At 40.7% G+C, this 23,830-nt stretch overlaps 1 protein-coding gene across 1 annotated transcript; it reads left to right on the top strand.

Moving 5' to 3' along the window:
• Window positions 1-218: 218 nt before the first annotated feature.
• ABHD17B (abhydrolase domain containing 17B, depalmitoylase) lies at window positions 219-23,811 on the top strand. Its single transcript, XM_063129328.1, has 5 exons — window positions 219-609; window positions 10,844-11,318; window positions 17,864-18,043; window positions 18,693-21,865; window positions 22,275-23,811. The coding sequence occupies exons 2-4, from the start codon at window positions 10,852-10,854 to the stop codon at window positions 18,910-18,912; spliced, it is 867 nt and encodes a 288-aa protein (XP_062985398.1). The 5' UTR covers window positions 219-609; window positions 10,844-10,851; the 3' UTR covers window positions 18,913-21,865; window positions 22,275-23,811.
• Window positions 23,812-23,830: the final 19 nt, after the last annotated feature.

Raw genomic sequence — 23,830 nt, 5'->3', positions numbered from 1 at the left:
CCGCTTCTCAGCGCTGAGCTACCGATTCAGCTGAAGCTCCGGAGGTTAAACCGAGCTCTCGTATTGGTCCACTTCCTTCAACATGGAAGTTAGGATTGGTTTCACCGCTGGCGGTCCCGCCTCCTTTCCGGGATCACTGAGAGCAGCATGGAGGCGGAGAGTGCTTTCATTGGTAGCCTCTCAAGGGCTGCCGGTCCGTGAGGCTTAGGCCCCGCCCATTGGCGCCTCTCGGCTGGCTCCTATCGCCCAGGTTTTTCCGCCGTCTGTTACCCGGTTCAGGCACTCTGGAGTGGTCGTCAGGGCGGATAGACGCCCAGGCCTAATATCGGCACCTCTGCCGTGCTTCGGGCTTTGTACAGTTTTGGAGTCCGCCGCGCCTGACAAAAGCGAGTGGCTCGAGCCGGAGCTTTAGGCCGTTGCCGGAGCGCGAGTCTCGGCGGTTACTCAGCACAACCGACTTCCTTCAGCTTTCGAACGGCGGTAGTTCGAGGGGTCCGGCCGTGTGTGTGTGTGTGAGAGAGACAGAGACAGAGTCTGAGCCGGCGCTCGAGCCCGCCACAGCCCAGGGAGGCAGTTGGACGCGGCCGCGCGCTCTTCGCGGTGCGCGAGGTGAGCGCCTTCCTTCCCTTCTTCCTCTTTCACGGTGAAAGGCTGCTTCAGAGGTGAGGGGCGGGGGAGACGCTGGCGGCCGTTGTTACGGAGTGGTCTCAGGCCTTGCTTTACCTGAGTGGTCTCAGGCCTTCCTCAGGGCTGTGTCTGAGGCAGAACGAGGCGAGCTTTCATTGGGCTGTGGAGTCGGGGAGAGAATGGGATGGAGCTGGAGACTGCTTGGGAACCATCCTTCCAACCTGGGGCTGCCCTCAAGCTGTCCCGCGGGTAATGTCTGGCTTGGGCTGGTGGAGGTCTCCGGTGCATGCGCGCGCAATCCCTTCTCTTTTCACCCCCCCGCGCCCCGGGTCTCTCTTTCGCAGAGACCACCGACTTATCCCAGTTCCACTACTCAAGCCTCAGATACAACCTTCTCGATTTTGAGCGGCCTGGCCCCTGCGATCTCGGGGCGCAGGTTTTCTCTTGTTGGGGTGGTCGTACAGAGAGCCTCCTATTGACTCCCTGCAAAGCCTCCGTTGTACTATCGCAATAGACTTCATCTCCTGGTCTGTGCAGTGATATTGAATCAATAGCATTGTCTTTGGGTTGTTTTTGTTTTTTGAGGGGGGAGCTTTTGGGGATGCAGTGAAATCAAGATGAGATATTGGGGTGTGGGATACGTTATCCGGTCTTACTAGGGGAGCGTGAATATATGTGTCGGAAGGAAGGACTATGGTGTGATCAGTACCTCATTGGTATGCGAGGCAACTCGGTGGTGGTGGGGAGTATAAAAAGCGTACTGTTCCAAGGGGGATAGAAAACAGCCAAGTAGTGCAGGCTTTATTTCTGAACAAAGCTTTTCTTTCCCCTTCCCAACCCCCTCCCTTCTGTGACCATATCCATTTCCAACCTAGTTGGATTTCGATTCTAAGTACGAATTTGGTTTGGAACTCTCTTAAAGGATGTTTTATTTGTCAGTAGTCTCCCGCTTGTTTTGCTTGTCTGCTAAAATGAAGAGAAAACATGTTGGCTTCTGATTTGTTTTTGAGATTCTAAAGATTTCTTAAGCTTCAATCTTGTGATGGTGCAAACACGTACCAGTCTGGGATGGTAAAACACACACAATGTGGTATTTTAGTTGCTATGAATGGGCAGATTGTTTTGTTTTTAACAGAAGGTACTATAGTGTGGTGTTTTGGAATGTGTAAATATTAATTCTGATTCAGTTGCACTTTGAAAATCATAGCTGTTTTTCTTTGGTGACTTTAATCTATTTAAAAATATTCTTGTGTTTTTGAAACAGATCAATAGTTGGATTATGTCATCTGTTTCTACTACTTGCCATTATTGTTTATAGGAAACCTAGGGCACAATCCTATGCATTTTTAAACATAAATAATTCCTACAACTCCCAGCACCACCCATCCAGCATAGCTGGCTAGGGCATGCTAAGGTTATAGGACTATTTTCTGTCTAAACATGCGTAGGATTGCACTCTTAGACATGTTAGGTTACAGTGGTCAGTCTTCAAATACATAGTTTAGGTATTCTCCATTAAAGTTTAATGCCCCTATTGATAGCCGATAAGCACTATGATTTCTAGTTGCATACTTTATCCAAAATCATGCTTGCTTAATACAAATATAAAAATAGGAAGTCTTGTTATAAATCCTAATTTGGAATATTTTTAGACTTTTAGCGGTGTTTTCCCCGTTCAGACAACAAGCTAAACCATGCTGTTTAACCACAAAATGGTTAGCGGAATGCATGGACCTTAATGCATTCCATTAACCATTTTGTGGTTAAGCAGTGTGGTTTAGCGTGTTGTCTGAACCAGGTCACTGTTGGCAGCCTTTAACCTATCTCTCTAACATTCCATGTTGATAATTACTTCATTGGCATTCTAAAGGAACCTGGCTATAAGGAAATAGCATACTGTTTTTAATTGAACCATATGGATATTACTATTGATTACAACATCCTTATGGGAGAGTCAAGGCAGATTTTGGTGCAATACTATTCTTTGTAAGTATACCTGTAGAATGCACATGAGTAATGCAATATCAGAATTCTTATTCATGTGTGTTTAGCAGAGGCAAAATCCTGGAATTGACTATATAATTTAAAACGATTTCAAATCAAAGTTTATAAAACTGAAATTCAACAAAGTTAGACATGTTCAATGTATGGAAATAGTAGATAAAAAGTTGCTTGTTCACCACTTGTGGTATTTACATTAACTTGTGCTGTACAGAGTAGAGAGAGTGGGCTGGTTCATATGATCGCTGCAGCTTAAACAAGCCATGGTGGCTTGTTTAAGCCGCAGCATGTGCCGGGCATAATTTGAATAACCACTGCCCAGGCATGGTTTGTCATGCCACCCGAACCTGGGTGGCATGGCTTATTTGAGGGCTGTTTAACCCTCAAACAAGCCATAACGCCTGGGATCAGACAACATAACAAACTGCACCCAGGCAGTGAATATTCAAATTGCACCTGGCACACACCATGGCTCAAGCAAGCCCCCATGGCTTGTTTGAGCCATGGTGATCATACGATCATGGTCACTATTTCTGAATGCAAGTTGTCTTAAAAGGTTAAATACTTAAAAGGTTGTCACACAGAGGAGGGGCAGGATCTCTTCTCGATCCTCCCAGAGTGCAGGACACGGAATAATGGGCTCAAGTTAAAGGAAGCCAGATTCCAGCTAGACATCAGGAAAAACGTCCTGACTGTTAGAGCAGTACGACAGTGGAATCAGTTGCCTGGTGAGGTTGTGGCTTCTCCCACACTAGAGGCCTTCAAGAAGCAGCTGGACAACCATCTGTCAGGGATGCTTTAGGGTGGATTCCTGCATTGAGCAGGAGGTTGGACTCGATGGCCTTGTAGGCCCCTTCCAACTCTGCTATTCTATGATTCTACTAGGAAAGAAAAGCCAATTTCTCAACTGATGGGTAATCCTTTTCAATCTGCTACTGCCGTGCTTGTGTACAAATTGAATGGGATAACAAAGCCATCCTGTTTCAGAGGTTGCTTCATTCATTGTTTTCCTTTGTTCTTGAATGGAAGGTAGTTAAGGATTGGTTTTCTGCTATATTGACCAGCGATGCCACTCCCATTTGGACTTCTCCTTGATTCATCCTACAGTTAGGTCTCTTTAAGAAGTTGACACAAAAAAATGAAGCAATCCATAAACACATCTTACATGCTGCTTATTTCAAAGCAGCACTCACTGGAGCCTTGTTTGGTCTATATTGCCATTAATCTAATAAACTGGTGTCTTTCCATTATAGTGACTGGGAGGATGGCAGTGACTGTCTGGGAGCACTGCTTGGTTGGAGGCAGAAAAGTCTGGGATAGTGTTTCCATCTCCCCAGGATGCACCTAAATAGCTTCAGAAGAGATGCCTAAAGCTTTCGCAGCTTTAGGCTGCATTCCTGTGCACACTTGAGAGTAAACCCCATTGAACTCATTAGGAATTGCTTCTGAGTAAATATGCACTAGGTGCATTGGGCTGCAATTCTGACCTATAACATATTTACTCGTGCACTATCAAACATAATAATGACATGTGATTTTAGCCTGAAATGCAGTTTTAATAACTGTGTTTTGGTGTGATAAAGTTGATTTGTTTAATCAATTTATACTTAAATTATCTAATAGTATGGAATTGAGGATGTGGCACCTGCTTTTAATATAATATTGCTTCAGAATCATATACAGTACTTCTGCAGAGAGGCTTTATACTGTAGGTTTGAGGGTTTTATATTTTAAGCATGCATGGTCGTAAGCTTACACCACACATTAACCTCCTGTCTCTTGAGGTTATTACACAATGGAAACAAGCAACAGGAAAATAAGGCTTGCTTTTATACCTTTTTATTCCTGTTTCTGACGGAACTAGTATTAATGTTGCAAACTGTCCACAGTTGCTGTTTTTTGCTTCGCTTACGTGTTATGCAGAGGTGTTACATCAGCTGTGAACCTTTGAATGCTGCAAAGTGCACATATATGAAACTTCATGCTTATATAGTTCAACAAGATAAAATTGAGTTTAGTATCTGAGTTATCATTAGAGTTGTATGAGATCAGATTAAAGGCCTATTAGTTCCCACAGTGGCCAATGGGAGGCCCACAAGAAGGACATGAATGCAATAGCACCCTCCCGCTCATGTTCCCCAGCAGCAGCTATTGAGAGTTACTGTGGTAACCCTAGTATTTCTGAAGGAGTAGTATTATTGTGATGTAAGAATTGCTGCAACCTGGGTTTGGAGGTGTGTCAACCAGTTTTGGATGGGGTTACACTCCCCCTGAAAGACTGTGTTTGCAGCTTGGGGGTGCTTCTGGATCTGTCACTCCAAATAACAGCCCAGATAGATGCAGTGTCCAGGAGTGCCTACTATCAGCTTCAGCTGATATGCCAGCTGCGCCCCTTCCTAGAGTTGGAAGATCTAGTAGTGCACGTGCTGGTAACTTCAAGGCTCGACTTCTGCAATGCGCTCTACATAGGGCTACCTTTGTGCCTAGTCCGGAAACTTCAACTAGTTCAAAATATAGCAACCAGGTTGGTCACCGATGCACCTAGGGGTGACCATATTATACCAACTTTAAAATCACTTCACTGGCTGCCAATTAGTTTCCAGGCGAAGTATAAAGTGTTGGTTATTACCTTTAAAGCCCTACATGGTTTGGGTCCAGGTTATCTGCGGAATCGCCTTCTCCCATACAATCAGCCCTACACACTCAGGTCCTCTGGAAAGGGTTTACTCCAGTAAGCCACAACTAGGCTGGCAACTGTTACCCAGAGGACCTTCTATTCTGCCACTCCCAGACTGTGGAATGGCCTGCTGGAGGAGATTCATCAGCTTAAAGCTCTCTCTGAGTTTAAGACACAGCCATAAAGACTACTCTCTTCCGGCAGGCCTACCCAGATGAATTTTAAACCTAAGAATTTTAAGATTCTGTGATTGTTGTTTTAATATTGTATTGGTTATATATGCTCTTTTAAATAATTTAATGTATTACATTGTGTTTGGTGTTGTTCCCCGCCTTGAACGAGAGGGAGAGGCGGATAATAAGTAATTTATTAGTAGTAGTATTTAATATACCTCTGCAAAGTAGTAACTTGAGTGGTCTTTGTTCACTGCAGTAGTGAAACTACTTTAAACTGTAGTTTCTGTCAGTTCAGATTTCCCCAACCTAGTGCCTTCCAGATGTTTTGGATTACAATTCCCAACATTTCTGACCATTGGCCATACTGGCTGTTGAGAACTGAAGTCCAGTATATATGCAGGGTACCAGGCTGGGGAAGGCTATTTTATAAAGTGACATTGGTACCAGTCTTCAGATTTCCAGTAAAAATGCAACATGAATTTCTGGTGTTCATATATTTAAAAACTGTATGAATTCCCAATGTATAAAGTTTAAATCATCATGTTCAGATACTTTCAAACTTCTCTCCTTGTTTCTCCATAAATGTTTTATTATGCCCATAAATTTATTTTGGATTGTTTTATTTTATTTATTTTATTTGTACCCCATCTATTTACCAGGAAAATGGCACTCAAGAAGCCTGTAGTGTACCGTGTGTGTGTGTAGTGTTTGTGTAGTATTGACCAATACATAGTAACTGGGTTTGGATGACATGATAACCCATGATGGGTTAATAAATCCATGATGGCTTGATTGACCCATTGTGGATTATCATGTCATCTGGGGTGGGGGTTAATCCATGATGGGAGTTTTTTTTAATCTAGTGGGTTATTTTGGCTGGCTACAGACTTGTACAGCAAGAGCAGTCAAAGCAGCTGCAACTCAGCTGTTTGCTGGCTTACTGACTAGGAACATGTTAAAGGAACCAAGCCAGCAGGTAGAGGAGGCAGGGTCTGAGGTTCGGTCTGAATCCTGCAAACCCCCATGGTGTTATAGGCATCTCCTGCTTTTTGGTGCTCCTCAGATTTTTGCTGCTTTCACAGTTAGTGCTGGCTTTTCATAGTGCATCAAGTGCCTCCTTAGTAGAGGAGGCTGGCTATGAGGTCGGATCCTGAACCTACAAACCCCCAAGGTTTTCTAGCCACTTCCCCCTTTGGGGGGACTTTGGGATTTTTTTGCTCTCCTGGAGGAAATGTGCAAGGGTATGATAGTGGATCAGGCACCTCCCAACTTGGAGAGGCTGTGTGTGGTCCCAATCCTGCAAAAAAAAAAAAACAACCAAGATTTTTTAGGCATTTCCCCTTTTGGGGGCACTTGGAATTTTCCCTCTTTGGTGAGTTATTGCACAGGGGTTTGATGGTGGATTGGGTGCCTGCTGACTGGGGGAGACTGTGTATGAGACTTTGTCCTGATCCTGCAGACCTGCAGCACTTCAGAGATGAAATAGCACCACTGCTTGGGTGGGACGATTGCCGCAGGGAAGGGGGATGACTCAAATTGCAGGCAATGACTGGGTTTAGATGACACAATAGTCAACGGTTTTGACCCCATATCCAAATGGATAGTGTGGCGTGGCGGAGAGATACGCTCACCTGATGCTGTCCTTGACAGCGTCAGGTAAACGTATTCCTCCACCATGCTGAGTGTCTTCATCCACCATGCTGAGCGTCTCCCTTCCCCACCCCCCATATACAAATGGATAGTGGGCCATAGTCAACTCCACACATGACTATTGGGGGGTGGGGGGTAACCGAGACAACATGATAATAGTTATCCATGGAGTTGACTATTAGCACAGGGTTGACTATTGTGTCATCCAAATGCAACCAGTAGTTTAATAAACTATTCACAGTAGCTTATTTGTCTGATTTTTGTGGAGAAACATTACCTTATTTTCAAAGTAAGATACTGTGAGTAGTTTATTAACCCTTCGTGGCTTAAAGTTACATCCAAACGCAGCCAGTGCTATTATATAATACTTGGCTAAATAATTATGGAAAAGACTTCTAGGTAAGTTTAGTAATGCCTAGATTTATTCAAATATAACCCATCTAAATTGTTTCCTCTAGCTTGACAGCTAATTGAGTCATAGGAAAACCTAGATTAAGAGATTACTTTGTGTCCCTTCAGTATGTATGCCATGAACCCCAGTCAGAACAGTTTGCAAATGAAGATAAAGATTTTAATGCTGGTATGCCAAACCTATTGACTGTTGTGAATTATTTATTTTAAATGTTTTTATTCTACTTTTAAACACATGTTTATGAAGCAGTTGAATAGAAAAGAATAAAACGATCAAACAATAGTTACAAAATCTAAACTCAAAACAGGAGCAGCAAAAATATATCTTAGATAATATAATGCATCCAAAATACCATATGCTATTTAAACAGACTACAGTGTGAAATTGGTACCTTCAGAGGTATCTTCATAGCACTATTGCTCAAACCTTTAGAGCCTGAGCCCCTCTTCTGAAATTTCTCTATCTTCTCTCCCCTTCCACCCTTTAATCCAGCACTGGCATAAGAAGAAATTGGGGGAGGGGGGTAGCTGTTCTGGAAACTCATTTTAAAGTTGCAGAGCATTGTAGAAATTAGAATGTAACAGTCCATCTAACTCCTGGCTAAAATAACTGAGAGCCAGTGTGGTGTAGTAGTGGCTAAAGTGTTGGACTGGGAGTCAGAAATCCGGGTTCTAGTCTCAACTCAGCCATGGAAACCCACTGGGTGACTTTAGGCCAATCACGGACTCTGATCCCAGCCTACCTCACAGGGTTGTTGTTGTGAGGATAAAATGGAGAAGAGGAGGGTTATGTATGCCATCTTGGGTTCCTTGGAGGAAAAAGGGTGGGATATAAACGTAATAATACAATTAAATTAAAAAGGAGCTTTTTCTGAGCTTCCCTGAAGTCAGGTTTATAGAGCACCAGGGCTTCAGTCATCTCAAAAAATTCTCTGTGGATCTTTGAGGGTCTTCCATCTAGAGGCATTGAATTCACTCAGTTCTTGGATGGTAAAGTGGATCCTTCTCGGGATCCCATACTTTCCTGAAACTTTGTGCCAACTCCCCCCCCCCCTCCCCTGATCCACTTTCTTTGAGGATACCTTAACAGGTTGATCCCATAAACGTTCGCAGCACATTTCATTAGGATGTGCACCCAGGGATTTATTTACTTTTAAAGGCGAACATTTATTGAATACTCAGTCATAAAGGACATTATTTTTATTCATTAAACAAACTAAAGAAGCTAAAACGTAACTAAACTTCTTTTTTAAAAACAACAACTAAACTTTATTTAAAAGTACAAACTTAAAAATTGAGACAAAAAATACCAAATTTTTGCTACAGTGATAACCAGGCATTTGCAAAGATAAAGCTCATGAAAATTATCTGTATATTTAACCCAGATAATGAGCTAATCCAAATTGACCAAAACAGATTAAGGTTTCTTCAACTGCCTGTCCTAGAGAATGAGATGTCGCTCACCAGATGTTATGGACTTAAATTCCTCAATCACATCATGTTTACAACAGAGTCAAGGGTGGTTGGGGGAAGGGGAAGACGTGTGAGAGTGAGGCATCCTTGGCTTTCTTCTCACCACCAGTACTTGGCAATGCCGCTGCAACCCCTGGGTTCTCATGAGGTGTGGGTGGCAGCACTGCTAGGGAAGCCACATTTCCAAGCGAGCTTGCTGATGCCAGTCTTGGGTTATGTGGGGCAGAAAGGGGGAGAGTGAAAGAGAGAGAAGGGAGATTAATAATAATAATAATAATAATGATGATAATAATAATAATAATAATAATAAATTTATTTTTTACCCGCCTCTCCCTTTGGATCCCTTTATGACCTCTCCTCTTGCAGCGTTGCCGGCAAGTTGTTCTGTCCTTCTCACCCATCCTACTCCCTGAGGAGCCCCAGGACTTGGTACCTTCCCCGCCGCTGTGGTGGGGAGTTTGGACCTGGAGCAACACAGCAGCAGCTACCACTGCAAAGACACTTGCAGCTTGGCTATGGCCGAGCTCACCGCCACAGCAACTCAACCTGCGGGAAGTGACTCAAACATAGTGTGTCTCCCAACGACACTGCCAGTTTCTGTTCCTTCATAACGCAAGAGAAAAAGACCTGGGCTGAGCAGGGATCATCTATGGGCTGGCTAGCCAGCCCGGGAGCATCCACGGCAGCCTCGCGAGTCATTAGGGTGTGCATAGGCACACCCAGCACACACCCCTGTGTGTGCCTATGGTTGATCACATTTTGTAACTTTATTGAATTTCAACTTGAGGTTTTCATCCAATTTCTCCAAGTTATCAAGATCACTTTGTTTTATGTTACTCATATTTGAAAGGTTTTGTAGTTCCTTCAACATATAGTCATCTGCAGATTTGATGAATATGCTTCATTAGGGTGACCATATGAAAAGGAGGACAGGGCTCCTGTATCTTTAACAGTTGTATAGACAATGGAATTTCAGCAGGTGTCATTTGTGTGCATGCAGTACCTGGTTAAATTCCCTCTTCATCACAACAGTTAAAGGTGCAGGAGCCCTGCCCTCTTTTGTATCTGGTTACTCTTGAGTCAGTGTGTTTCTGAACACAATTAAAAGTGCTGGTGAAGAGTAGGCCAGGGTTCGTGAAGGGTTATCTCTTTCCATGTTGACCATCCTGTCAGATAAGATCTTCAAGTGATGCTCTGTATGTGCTTCTGCCTTCAGTTGTGATGATGCCCTGAATTTGCTCCAGGAAAATTAATCTAGCACTGTCATTCAGGTGCAAAGTCTGCCCTGTTCACTTATGCTGCCCTGTTCACTGTGTTTTTCCTCCTAATATATGTTTTGTTGATTTTTTGGCAGCTCTTTAAAAATCTGTATATCTAGATGGCTTATCATATATGTATTTTTGGTTTGTAATTTTTGTATGTTGCCTTGAACACTATTTTAAGTGAAAAGCTGGATACAAATTTCCTAATAAGTATCTGGTTTCATATGATGTTCTTGGCTTCTCAGAAAGAACTAAGTACTGACCTATAAGAACAACTTAAACATTTGGCTAAGGTTGGGAAAGTTGCTATGTTTCTCAGGACAAAAATAGGTCTTAGGACAGTATAATCCCTTCTTGATCAAATCCTTGACTTCAAGTTCAGATTATCTGAGAAGAGTTTTAGTAAGAATGGTTTAGTTTTAGACATTGTCAAAAGTCCTGCTGAAAATTCTATGTTGGATTCTCTCCTCCCCTTTTTTTTAATACCTCATATTTTAAATTCCTAAAAATATGGTTTTTATAAAGGAATCCTACTGGAAGCTAACACTTTTTCTCTCTTATTTCAGATTGGAAGATGAATAATCTTTCGTTTAGTGAACTGTGCTGCCTATTCTGTTGTCCACCATGTCCGGGAAAAATAGCTTCCAAACTGGCTTTTTTGCCCCCAGACCCTACATATACACTGATGTGTGATGAAAGTGGGAGTCGCTGGACTCTACATCTTTCTGAACGAGCAGACTGGCAATACTCTTCTAGAGAAAAAGATGCCATTGAATGTTTCATGACTAGAACCAGCAAAGGTAACAGGATTGCCTGTATGTTTGTGCGTTGTTCCCCTAACGCCAAGTATACTTTGCTCTTCTCGCATGGGAATGCTGTTGACTTAGGTCAGATGAGCAGCTTTTACATAGGACTTGGTTCACGGATTAATTGCAACATATTTTCATATGATTACTCTGGATATGGAGCAAGTTCTGGAAAACCAACTGAGAAGAATTTGTATGCTGACATCGATGCTGCTTGGGTAGCTCTTAGAACAAGGTAAATAGAGATGCATTATTTTATGGGTGGGGGACAGGGGATGTATATGTAAGTGTTTATACTGAATTTGAAAACATAATTCTTTGTAAAAGTCCTCCATTTAATTTCTCCATGAGAGATTTATATACCAATAGCTTTTTCATATTTTTCTCTTTTACCTACCAGGGAGTGAAGGAAAATGTTTCTGATTTATGGTATAGCAAACAAAAGTACCAATTTGTCAGTGAAGCTCAAAGATAATGGGTTAACAATAAGTTAGTAATTTTATTTAATAAAATCAGTAAGTTGACATTGGCAAGGAAAGCCAATTGAGGCTTTCCATTAAAACTTTATTTGCTGCTGATTCGTATTTCAGAAGGTATATTACTAGAACTGTGAACCACTTCAATTTAGTGGAGATTTAAGAAGTCATGAGCTACCCCGAATCCAGCAGCCTCAACATAGAAGTTGAGAATCACCAAAACCATCATCTTAGGGGTCCTTAACACCAAGTCCAAGCCCACCTCCATCAGCTCAGGCAGGGAGACTGAAGGATAGTGGAGTTGGCAGTACACCAGCAGAATCCATAGTCTGTCTCCAGTAGCCAAACACAAGGTACAGACACAAGTTCAGCACTCAATCGGACAGGAAGCCTAGAGAGGGAGATCGAATTCCTATAGTCCCTCAAGTCGATGTTGGTGCTGCACTGAGTATCCAGGAAGGCGCAGCTTGGAAACACTAATCTATCTCAGTTCCCCCACCCAGGTCTCAATAATGCAGACCAGGTCAGCCTTTTCATCCAAGATTCAATCACCTATGAGGGAGATTTTGTTTTGGACTGACGTGATGTTCAGCAGTGGCACCAGACCTGACGTAATGCAGCCAGAAATCATCTGGTTGGAAGAAGAACCAGAATAGGAGATAGGTGTAAGGTGTCTAGCCCTTCTTCTCATCTGGTTTATTAATCTCCTAGTGCCATACTTCCCCCTACCCATGACTAATAGGGGCATCCCCTTCCACCCTAGATGATTTAATGAATTTCCCAGACACAGATTAAAATAACAGTATAAAATAGAGAGCCCTAGCCCTCTATGAAACAGCTAATGAGCAGGTGAGCATCCACAATTGCTCCTCTCTTCTCCAAGCTGCTGCTCTCTGCTGCTGGTGGTTGCTGGAGTGTACTGAGCTGATCAGCTGTGAAGTGCCCACTTCTGCTGGTATCGTGTGTCTTTCCTCAAGGTAGACAAGGCTCTGGAGGCAAAAGATGAATGCCTCTCCGCCAGCAATGTTCCAGTTGCCCAGCCTGCTCTCCCCAGGGGTGGGTGTGTATGTGTGTGTGTGCACTTAATATATATATTTATCTATAAATAAGAAATACACACCAGTCTTCTGCTAATTCATTTCCTTCCTTTCTTAAGAGCAATTGTGGCTGCCTCTCTTTGCTGTTTAAGGGTGTAAGAAGCAATTGTTCCTAAGTAGTTTATCTGTCCCAAAGAATGAGCACTCTACATATGTCAGCATTCTACAGTCAGTGGTTAAACTGTTCATGTAGCATCAACAGTATCACATAGAACTTGCATTCCGGCTGGAAATAACATGGTAATACTCATTCTTACTTTTGTACCTGCATGCATCTAAAATTTGTGAAAACTGGAAGGAGATGCTGCTGTTCACTTACTTGCCTTAGCACAATTGCCATTTGATCCTAGCAAGTAATGAATTACTTGTTTCTTGCTGTCAGATAAATATTCTGTAACATCTAACATCCCTAAGCAACTGGAAAAGATGCTTTCTGATAAAATAATTAGCAAAAAGTTTTCTATATGCAGTGGCCCATGCTTAGTTTCCATTTAAATAAAAGATGCATTTTGGCTATCTGAGGCTAGTTGATATTTTAGACACATCACACAGGGATTTACTAATTTCTGCATTTAGCATTTGCAGGTGAATTTTAAAACCTTTCTACTGCCAGATGGTTATGCTCTGCAGTGTTTGAACACATTTTTAATTGTTTGAAAATATATTTAAGACTAGGAGGAAGCACTTAGGTTTGGTTCTTTGTCATTTTATTTCACCCTAATGGAAGATTTACCTTTAAAGCTCTTGCATATAGAGAGAGATGGAGTAAAAATACAGCCATCATTTTTTATTGACTACCTAGGATTCTGTGTAAAATGTTGCAGAAAGAAATTTTGTACATATTATATTTTGCTGAGATGTGGAGACTTAGGCTTTTGTCTCCTTTTTTGTTTTGTTGTTGTTTAAGAACTGGGTACGCGAGGATTAGAAACCACAGCATTCTAGAAACATGGAAAGAGATGTGTAGATGACTGAATGGATATTATGGTGTAGGATTGAAAAATTACTCCTTTACAAATTTTGGGAAGCCCCATTCAGACACCCTGTTGTTCATGAAATTTAGTGCAAACTGCTCCAGACACTTAGGAAATGACTTTTTAGCAATGAGGACCAGTGTTTTGATGATTGTGAGTCATTGGTAGAATGACTTGCTGGTTATTCCATGACCAAAAGAATGTCACCACACAACATCTCAAAAGCAGCCCACCTTAGTAGAAGTCCCCATCCTCTGGAACACCCTCATTCATGTGGTTCAGGAAGCAGAAAGTGTGGCGTGTTTTTAACACCTGAAAATTCACTTGTTTATGAAGTCTTTCCCTGGCTCATAATTAATTATAATTGTTGTAGATTTTTATTATATGTAAACTGCTTAGAATTTATCATACTAAGCAGTATATAAATATTAATACATAAATAAGAAATATGCGCATGGTAGGTAAATGTGATAGTAAAATAATAGTTTGATAATGTGGCAAGTACCGAGATGGTAGCTTTTTTCTTGGCATTGGTAAATGGAAATATGGAAGTGAAACTGAAATATGAACAGAAAGAACTTCAGTTTTAGATGCTTTCTAGAGTAGCTGTGGCATGTTTTACTATAACATTTCTCAGAAAACTAGAATGTGACTGAAGCATCTGAACTGAATTAAGCAGAGTTCCTAAGTTTAAAAACTGCATATCACAAAAGCTACAAGACTGGGCCAGTTCACATAATCAAACAGCCCACCATGGTTTTTTAAAGCCATGGTGTGCTGCAGTGCGGGCAGCCATTTTGAATATTCAGCCCATGACCATAGTTGGTTATATTGTCTGAACCCAGCTGGGGTGGGTTGTGAGGGTTAAACATTGATTTCATAACCCTAAAACAGACCCTCACATAACCCTCCTGTGCCAAGTTCAGTCAACATGACAAGCTGCAATTGAATATTGAAAAGCTGCCGGGCACATCTGTAATCCCCTGTGTTTGTCCAGACCAGGTCACAGTCTCCACACCACCATTCAGCCTCACCTTACCCAAAAGTTTTTCTGCCACTTCTCCTTATGCACTAAGATTTGGCTGGCTGCCAAAGTAATTAAACCCAAGAACTTTCATAGTTTGGTCTAGTACAGATAGTGAACTGAACAATTGGCACTAGCAAGGAGACAGAAGAAAAAAAAGTAAGTCTCTTCATTCCAAAATTGCTTACTTTAAAAAAAGTGTGTGTTCCCTTTCTTTGCGCTGTCTTGTAGCCATGGAGGATTCACTGTTTGGCTGCCCCTGACATTTACTATAAATGGCAATCTGGAAATGGCTTAGCTGCTAGGTGGATTGAAGAGTTTGTGACTGAACTGTCTTGGATGCTTTCTGAGAATGGCTAGTCCAGGGAACAGCAAAGAACTTCAGATCATGGTTCTAAATCGAGATCAGTTTCCAAAAGCTTCCCTTCATGTGACTGTTCCAAAACGATGGAACAGTATTTTGTACATTGTGAATATAGGCAGTGGTACGAGCCCTTTTTGGTTAATATTAGGTTAGTATTGCTATCACGTTTTGCTGGATAAATAATATATCGCATAGCTATAGCTGGACGTGTGTGTACTTTGCACCAATGACCACGTTCCATGATTTTAATTCATTTTATGCAACTACTTCTACATTTGTTTTTGTATAATTATTTGCACTATTTCTGAAGTTCAGTTGTGAGTTCCATCTATTACGGCATTAACCACACACATAAGAAGGAAGTATTGGCAGGCTTGGAAAACAATGATGAGATTTGCAAAAATATAAAACTTGAGGGGAGAAACCCCTAAAGGTGAACCCCAAAAATGGTTCTATGAGGTCTGAGCATGCATGGACTGCTGACTGGCATGGAAGCATTATGGAGGAGAGCATGCCTAAGTGGCGTAGGGAACACTGCCATTTTTTGTTGCAAACCTCTCCATTATTGTCCTCCTTCAAAAGCTTCAAGTTTGATGCATTGAGTGTCCCAGAACCCTTCTGCCTGCTTGGTTTAAATTCATTGCAGTATGAATGAATTCTTATTCCTGTGATATAAAAACAACAGTTGGAGGATGTCTAGTTTTTTGTAAACTGCCCAGAGAGCTTCAGCTATGGGGCAGTATATAAATGCAATAAATAAATAAATAAGTTTCATCCCTCTGCAATCTGACCCAATGTAAGTGTGAAGGACTTACTCCCAAGTAAGAGCTCAAAGTCTTGTACCCTGAGTGCTTATTGTGACTTAAAGTTTAAGGCCGCAGTCAACTTCCTCTGATACAAGCTGGATTAGACTCTTGCCCAAGAAGATTCACAAACAGTTTAATTTCTCATGCAGGGGTGGGCAGACTTTAGGCTTGCAGGACATCTTTGCATTTCACTAGGACTTTGAGGTCCATCAGCCAAAGCCAGCTGCAGAATACTGGCCCAGGAAGGTGGACATAAAATTGCAGAACAAGATACCTGTAAACATGTGTTCAGCCCAGGAAATTGTTTTCAATACCAGTACTGGAACATGCACACAAATTTACTCCCTTTTACTGCAAACTTTTTTATTTCAGCAGCCAAATTTAGGAGGAAAGTAAGGCCTTTTGTTGTAATTATTGCTACACTATTTGATCGCAATCCACCTTCTGCCCACTCCTTCTCTAATGTGTTGCTGTGCTTTTCAGACTAAGCAGACTAAATAGATCCAAAGAACTACTTAAGTGTACCCTAAGGATTGTACACTCCTAGTAAATGTTTCATTTTTTAATTGTATATTCCAGTAGCAAAGCAAAACTGCTTGAAACTCCCCTCTGTTTCAAAAGTGACTTGTCAAGTGGCATTGAAGGGAGGGTGAGAATCATGCCCAATGTCTACTTGGACAGTTGGAAGTATTTTGAGTGGTTCTTTGGATCCTGGTCAATACCCCTTGGTAGTATTTCTTCATGGAAAAATGTGTGACTCTCTCCCTTCTGGCACATCTTCTGAGATAAGGTGATTAAGATTTAACATGATTCTGTGTTTTTGAAACAAGTTTAGAAAAAGTATGTTTGTAAATAGTTCTTGCTCCAAATTTCAGAAAGTAATATAGACACTTTAAAACTATCTGCAGGAACAGATACCTGCAAGGCAAATGTGAATGCTCTTTTTATATGCTCAGCTTCAGTCATTACTTAAAAGGAGCAGAATATGCTTCATGTTCTTGAGCCTTGGAAGCAAAATATTCCAGATACCTTCACCTAATTGCAGAATTGAAGTATTATTGCCACGACACAGGCTCTGAACAACAGACCTGGCCGAGGCTACTCCCTGCTCAAGCCAAGCACCACCGCTTGATACGCCCGAGGCAAGGGATAAAACCCACCTTCCTCCAAACTATGTGGAGAAAGGGATTTAAATGGAGAAGGATTTTAATATATATAAAATAAAACACTGTAAGTTATATCTGCTGAGGTGAATGGTTGTCAGAGTGGGTGTTAAATAAGTAAACTTTAGATGATAAATGCCAAACAGACACATGGGATTTTTGTGGTAGTTTAAAAACAAAACAATCAAAATTTATTTTCAAAAGTACACAAGCTTTGTTTCAAATAAACCATTTAAAAACCTTTTTGAAACCTGTCATACAATCCTTTCACTCACTCACATACGCGCTTTCCTTTTTCTCACACAATCAATCTTGAACTTTCTTTATTATCAGTATTGATTAATATACATCAACTACGTGCACACCACACTCTAAAGACACCACTCTTTACACTGACTCTCAAATTTCTCAGAACTTAAGTACCCTAAACACAGAGAGCACTACAGACTCTAAGAGTACCTAACAAGTCTCCCTGAAAAGATCCCTCAGTCATTCCCTTATATATCACTCCTCCCCCCTCCCAAGACATTCTAACTCTGCCCACTCAGGCCAACATTCTAAAACCCACAGACTTACAAAATGCAGACATACATTTGGGAACTGACTTGTGGGGTGTAACACCACAATTATCTTCTAAGTTTTCATTAAGTCTAAGAACCTTAGAAGATAATACTTCAATTCTGCAATTAGGTGAAGGTATCTGGAATATTTTGCTTCCAAGGCTCAAGAACATTTAGTTTTCATTAACTAAAAATGATTTATGCTTCAGATTGTGTAATTCTAAGGTTTTTCAACATATACAGTTGTATATGTAGAAGCTACTTCATTCATAGTATATCTATTCATTTTGAAATAACAAAATAATTACTTTTTCAGGTATGGAATTCGCCCTGAAAATGTGATTATATATGGCCAGAGCATAGGAACAGTGCCATCGGTGGATCTTGCTGCTCGTTATGAAAGTGCTGCTGTAGTTCTTCATTCTCCTCTGACCTCAGGCATGCGAGTAGCTTTTCCTGATACTAAGAAGACCTACTGCTTTGATGCATTCCCAAAGTAAGTTGTAGTGTATTCAAAAGTGTTTAGAGTTGAGATGAGCCACCTGGTATGCTTTTCACATAGAAGTCACTAACCTGGAAATAGAAAGCATGATCAATGTAGAGCCATTTGACTGTGATTATACTATAAATAAGACTGCTCAAATGTCTTAATTAAAATCTATCGGTTGGATCCAGACTAGCCCTTCTGAATAGAAGGGTTCCTCCTGGTTGCACAAGGAACTGGGATCCTGCAAAAACTTTATACTGGAGGCAGGGGGCAGGACAGCAATTCCTCCTTTGTCCATCACCCCAACACCACCTCCGAGTCTGTTTCAGATCATCCCACAATCTTCTGGAACAGCCTGGGAAATGATGCTGGGGGCTAAAGGGGGAGTTGAAGTAAATTGTTGCATTACCAGTAGAACTCCGCTGAGTGCAATTCTGGATCCAGCTCTATATTTTTTCTAACCGATTTCTATATTCATTATGCATACTGGCTAGAATGCCTCCACTAATCTCTCTTGGCATTTGTCAATCAAGCATGGTAAACTTCAGGTACTTTAAATGAAATTTAAAGCTAATGTGCATAAGTAAATCACCTACGATCAGCTATTTGTGAAGTTGTATACTCCTGCATACTAATTTCTTTTTCTGTATTCCTGTAGCATCGACAAGATCTCTAAAATAACATCTCCAGTGTTAATAATCCATGGGACTGAAGATGAAGTGATTGACTTTTCACATGGCCTAGCTTTATTTGAGCGTTGCCAAAGACCTGTGGAACCACTGTGGGTTGAAGGGGCAGGACACAATGATGTTGAGCTTTACGGACAGTACCTTGACAGATTAAAACAGTTTGTATCACAGGAACTGGTGAATTTGTAAATTGCTTTATACGGTTACTTGCTGTTGAAAATCTTTGCAGAACTGCAAATCTTGATAGCCACAGCATAAAACCTGATGGTTTTGTTTCCAAATCAGATCAGTTGCCTTCATATATGTACAGGTAATGATTTGTAAACATAATTAATGAAAGTTTTAATACCAGTATTAACTGGAACAACTGATGATGGGGACAAGCTTGTGTAGTTCATATATTTTGTGCAAGTTTTCTTAGAGTCAATTTGCCAGTTTTTCTTAAGATGTACAAAAATCATAGGGAAGAAAGTGAAATTTTAATTATGTAAAATCAGATGCTGTAAAAGTGTTGCCAAATGCTTTAGCATATCAGAAACAAGTTTATATGTAATATTTTTAAACATCTCAGATTGTACTGTGACCTATTCTGTTGCACAGGTGTAATTGAAGCAGTTGTAAAGTACAAATAGCCATTACATTTGAAGGAATAAAAAAGAACAATGAAAACAACCACTGGAATTTACAGACCCTATTATATAGGGATCAAGTCAAAACAAGTGTTTTATTATCTTTCATAAATTATTCTCAATGTTTTCCTCTTTCCTGAATGATTAATGGCCAAAAATGCTTATTTGGCCATTGTTGCTCTTCAAAACAAAGGCAAAAAAATCTTGATTCTCTCATAACCACTCCTATTGACAGGGTCCATATTAAAACAACTAAATACAATACTTCAGTGGTTTCTCTGAAATCTGTAAGAAATCTAAAGATATTTGTGGTCATTTTGAAATGATAATGTAAAGAAGCAGAAGTTCAATAATAAAACCCCTAATATTTATCCGACTTTATTGTACTGGCAACCATGCAAAGATGCAGTTGTCATTTCTGATTTGATTTGAATGTTTGTATGTGTAGGACTAATTGTTTCAAGTATTATGAGAATTCTACTAATGTACTCCTATATAGTGAAACGAATGTTGACAACTCATAGCAAAATAAATTGCCTTTCCCTTAAATACATTTTTGCTTGAATAAAATATAAAATAGATCTAAAATGTAGCCTAATTTGTAAACAAAGTAATACTCAAATACACACTGTGCTTCTAATTTTAAAGCCTTATGTAATTTACTTGTTCTGCTTGTTTTTGTGATTGTCTGGGAGTGTTGTATAATGTATTGTGAATGCTTAGATGCTGATGTGTTCAACTCAAATAAGAGAAATTACACACACTTGATAATGAGTTTTTCTTGCAAGGCATAAACTATAAGTTCCTGATTAGACTGTTTTCAGTGACAAGTAAAGAGCAAGAGAGCACAACTCCAAATGTGACTAAAACATCCTGCCAAAATCTGCTGCTTCCATTATATTGATCTCTTTTTCCCTCTCTAGAGGTCTTTGCTATTTTCGTCATCCACTTCTACTTTATAGAGTCAGCTTGATCCAAGTAACTCTGTTAGTGTATACTTTCATTTTAAGCAAAGTCATGCTGACTTCTAACTAAGACTTTGAATAGTGTCTGTGTTTTCATAAATGAAGGACTGAACATATTAAGTATACAGGGTAAAGTGTTATTGGTTGTCACAGTGAGTAGCAAATGTATGTCAGAAATAATGAATTGGACTTAGAGGCGTTTCCTGTGGTGGAGGGAAGTGTGTGGATCCAGCCCACTATATTTAAATATAACGCTAAATCCCAGTTGAAATGTGATTTACTACAGGAAGGGTGCGATCTTATGCATGTTTAGACAAAAAAGTCTACAACTCTCAGCCAGCCCTAACACCTGTTGCACTCTTCCCTCACCCCAAATAAAGAGGAAAAAGGACTGCTGTAATCACAATAATTGCTTCAAGTAGTCTCCTTGTACTATCTGGGTCACACTGAGGTTTGTCCATGTGATTCTTTATAGGGGAGAGGTTGGCTTGAAGGGGTTAGGAAATAGCAACCAGTTCTCATACGTGAAGTGACATACAGTTGTGCTAGTGAAGTTAAAGGGATTTCTAATATTGCTAAGTAAAAATCACACCTGTCTCAGTTAAGATTTTATACGTACCATTTAGATACAGTTTGTTAAATGCATTTTGATGCATCCAGACTCCGTTATACTTGGAGTAGACACATTGAAATTAATGGGCTTAAGTTAGACATGACTAACTTTCATCCCATTGATTTTAATGGGTCTACTCTTAAGTATGACTAAGTCTAGATCCAACTCATTGAAACTACAAATTAGAAAAGTGTGCACCAATTTTGCTTCATGTTCTGTGAAGTAGTTTATCTTGGCATATAAAGTTAAGTGCCTGTCTAAACTTCGGTGGCTTACAATACTACAAAATATGCATACATTCATAATAGTGTGACCTTTGAAACTGTCACGAGCTATTTTATAGTGTGCAACTGGAATTTTTATAGGCTTGATCTCCACTCAAGTATCTTTTTAAAGTCCTGTTATGCAATATTTAGTCCTTAAAATCCAGCTTCACTCCGGTGTATTTGTTGAAACATTCAGTACTTAATATTGAATAACTTTCATTTGTCAGAGTTGCATCCCTGGAATATTGTTTCCAAAATTGTTTTCATCCATATGTCATAATGATAAGGGGGAAATGTTTAAACAAATCTCTGGCACTGTAGAAACCTTTATCGTTGATGTGAACCTCAAATGATAAGACATGTGGTATTAATTGTTTTCTGTGTGAATACGTTAATAGTTTTTCATATTAAAAGCTGTTTTGGTATAACTTAACTTAATTTCAATGTCAGTCCATATACGCCAGACGTAGGGAAGTGTGACCTTCCAGATGATGTTGAACTACACATCCCATCAGGCCTAGCCCACAAAGCCAGGGGTGAGAGGTGAAGGGAGTTTGAGTCTAGCAGCATCTGGAGGGCCATCCCTGATATACTTCTTCACAGAAAGTTAAATTTAATCTGGGTATCTGCAAGAACTGGCCTTGGTTTGGTAGCTGGTACCTCTCTCTAGTCCATGGCCTTAGCTAGGTGGGGTGAACCCCGGGATCATCCCTGTGTGTCCACGTGACGCACAGGGGATTCCTCCCTTGCCCCAGGATCTCGCCCTCTCCTTTGGGCCTTTTTTTTCCACGGTCATGGGCTGAGCCTGAGACCGCAGAACATGTGGCCTGTTGCCGCAGTTTGACCCGGCTCCGCACCCGGTGGGGGTGGGGGGAGCAGGAAAAGTATTTTTTTTAAAAAAAAAAACACCTTACCTTTACCGCACAAGCGCTCCTTCCTCTTAAAAAAAATGGCAGGCGCAACGCCTCTCCTCCTGAGATTGTTGCACCTAACGTGCAAACGGAGGAGGGCTCTCGCGTTAATCACAACACGAGAACTTCCCTCCTCCGTCGTGGACTATGAGGTAGGTCTAGCTAAGGCCCATATGTGAAATTCTATCTTATCTTTGGGTTGAAACACAGACCTGTGCAAGCAGCTTGTAAATTCACTGTAGGTCTGGTTGCAACTTCATAGTAGCAAGCTGAATTATGCCCCCACTTCTGCACATTTCAGATTGAACATGTAATAAATGTGGGAGAATTTGCCTCATTGTGTGGCTTGATAGTACAGACAGCTCTTCCCCTGCTTGACATTGCCTTACAATGACTTTATAAATGTTTATTATGACCCTTTCTACACCTAGGATTATCCTAGGAAAATGGAGGGATCATCCCTGCCTGCTCCCAGGATCCCCTGTGTGTCATTTGCATACACAGGGATGATCCTGGGACGATCCCTGAAAAAAAGGCAGGTGTAGAAACGGCCCACGTGACATATATATCTGGGAGGATCTTGTGTAAAGTGACCTGTCTGCATAGTAAAGAGGCAGACTGCCATTTCTGGATGTGGCAGACCAGTAGATTGTAACTGCTAGTATAAAAGGCTTTATCATACATTTCCCCCCTTCTGTATCTGAAGACGCATGACATATGTCATGCCATGACTAGTTCCTGATGACTTGACTAACCTGAGTCATGTATGTTCAGTATATATTGACTATTATGGCTTGAGAGAATACTGATGTCATTTCGTAATTAAGATACAGGCTACAAAAGTGCATCTTTTGAAAATATTGAGAGTAAGTTCAAATTTGTTTTATATTTAGTAGAGTCAAATAGCGCTTTTTAAAACACATTTTGCACAAGGTTTTTAGGAGGCAAAAGTGGAATGGAAGATTGGCCTTTTTGTGAAGAGGTAAGTATAGCTTCTAATTTCCTTACAGTAGAACTTTGCATGGCTATTGAAGCCAAGCCCTGCTAACATGCAGTGTATCCTCCACAGTTCAAAATATGATCTGATTTGGGTTCTTGGCCATTTTATAGGGTTGCTTGTGGCAATCTGGACAACTTCTGTAGATCTATGTGTCAAGTGAAAAGCCATTAACTAGAAACATGCCGTCTTTATTTTTAGTTTGGTGCTAAACAGGCATTGTGAGGAGGGAGGCAGTATAAACTATAGACTGGGAGATTATTATTTTTTCATTCCTGTGCAATAGCAAGCTGGGCAACTCTAGTGTTCATGACATTGGAAAAGGCAGGCTGTCGAGTTGAATCCCACAGCCTGAGAACATAATGGGCATACACTGTGTAGTTTCAGGCTGAGCACTACCTCAAACTGGTCTTGTTACTTTAGGGTATTTGAAACTCCAAATTTGGAAGATAATTATGGATGCGTTGCATTATTATAAAGCCTAAACTAGACAATGCAAGACAGTCTCTGAAATGGAAACTATTTGCATTAAGATAAATCTAAAAAATGTTAGTCAACATGAACATCTTTGCTTCTGTTCTTTCACTTCTGTTAAGTTTGGATTAATCCAAAGTCAGGTCTAAGCTTTACTCACTGTTAACTCTGTTTAAAAACTCTGCTGATCGTTGTACATTAAGACGACTTAAATAAAGCCTAGCTTTTGACTATGCTGTGTGTGTTTTTTTG

This window comes from Elgaria multicarinata, chromosome 6, assembly GCF_023053635.1.
Source record: "Elgaria multicarinata webbii isolate HBS135686 ecotype San Diego chromosome 6, rElgMul1.1.pri, whole genome shotgun sequence".
NCBI classification, from domain to species: Eukaryota; Metazoa; Chordata; class Lepidosauria; order Squamata; family Anguidae; genus Elgaria; species Elgaria multicarinata.
Note: the sequence above shows the minus strand (reverse complement) of the source record. Positions and strands in the feature narration are given on the sequence as shown.

Excerpts from the sequence above, each read along its gene's own strand:
- ABHD17B (XM_063129328.1), top strand. The coding sequence starts at position 10,852 with ATGAATAATCTTTCGTTTAGTGAACTGTGCTGCCTATTCTGTTGTCCA. Across the intron at positions 11,319-17,863 it reads TGGGTAGCTCTTAGAACAAG|GTATGGAATTCGCCCTGAAA; the intron begins GTAAATAGAGAT and ends TTACTTTTTCAG. Across the intron at positions 18,044-18,692 it reads TGCTTTGATGCATTCCCAAA|CATCGACAAGATCTCTAAAA; the intron begins GTAAGTTGTAGT and ends GTATTCCTGTAG.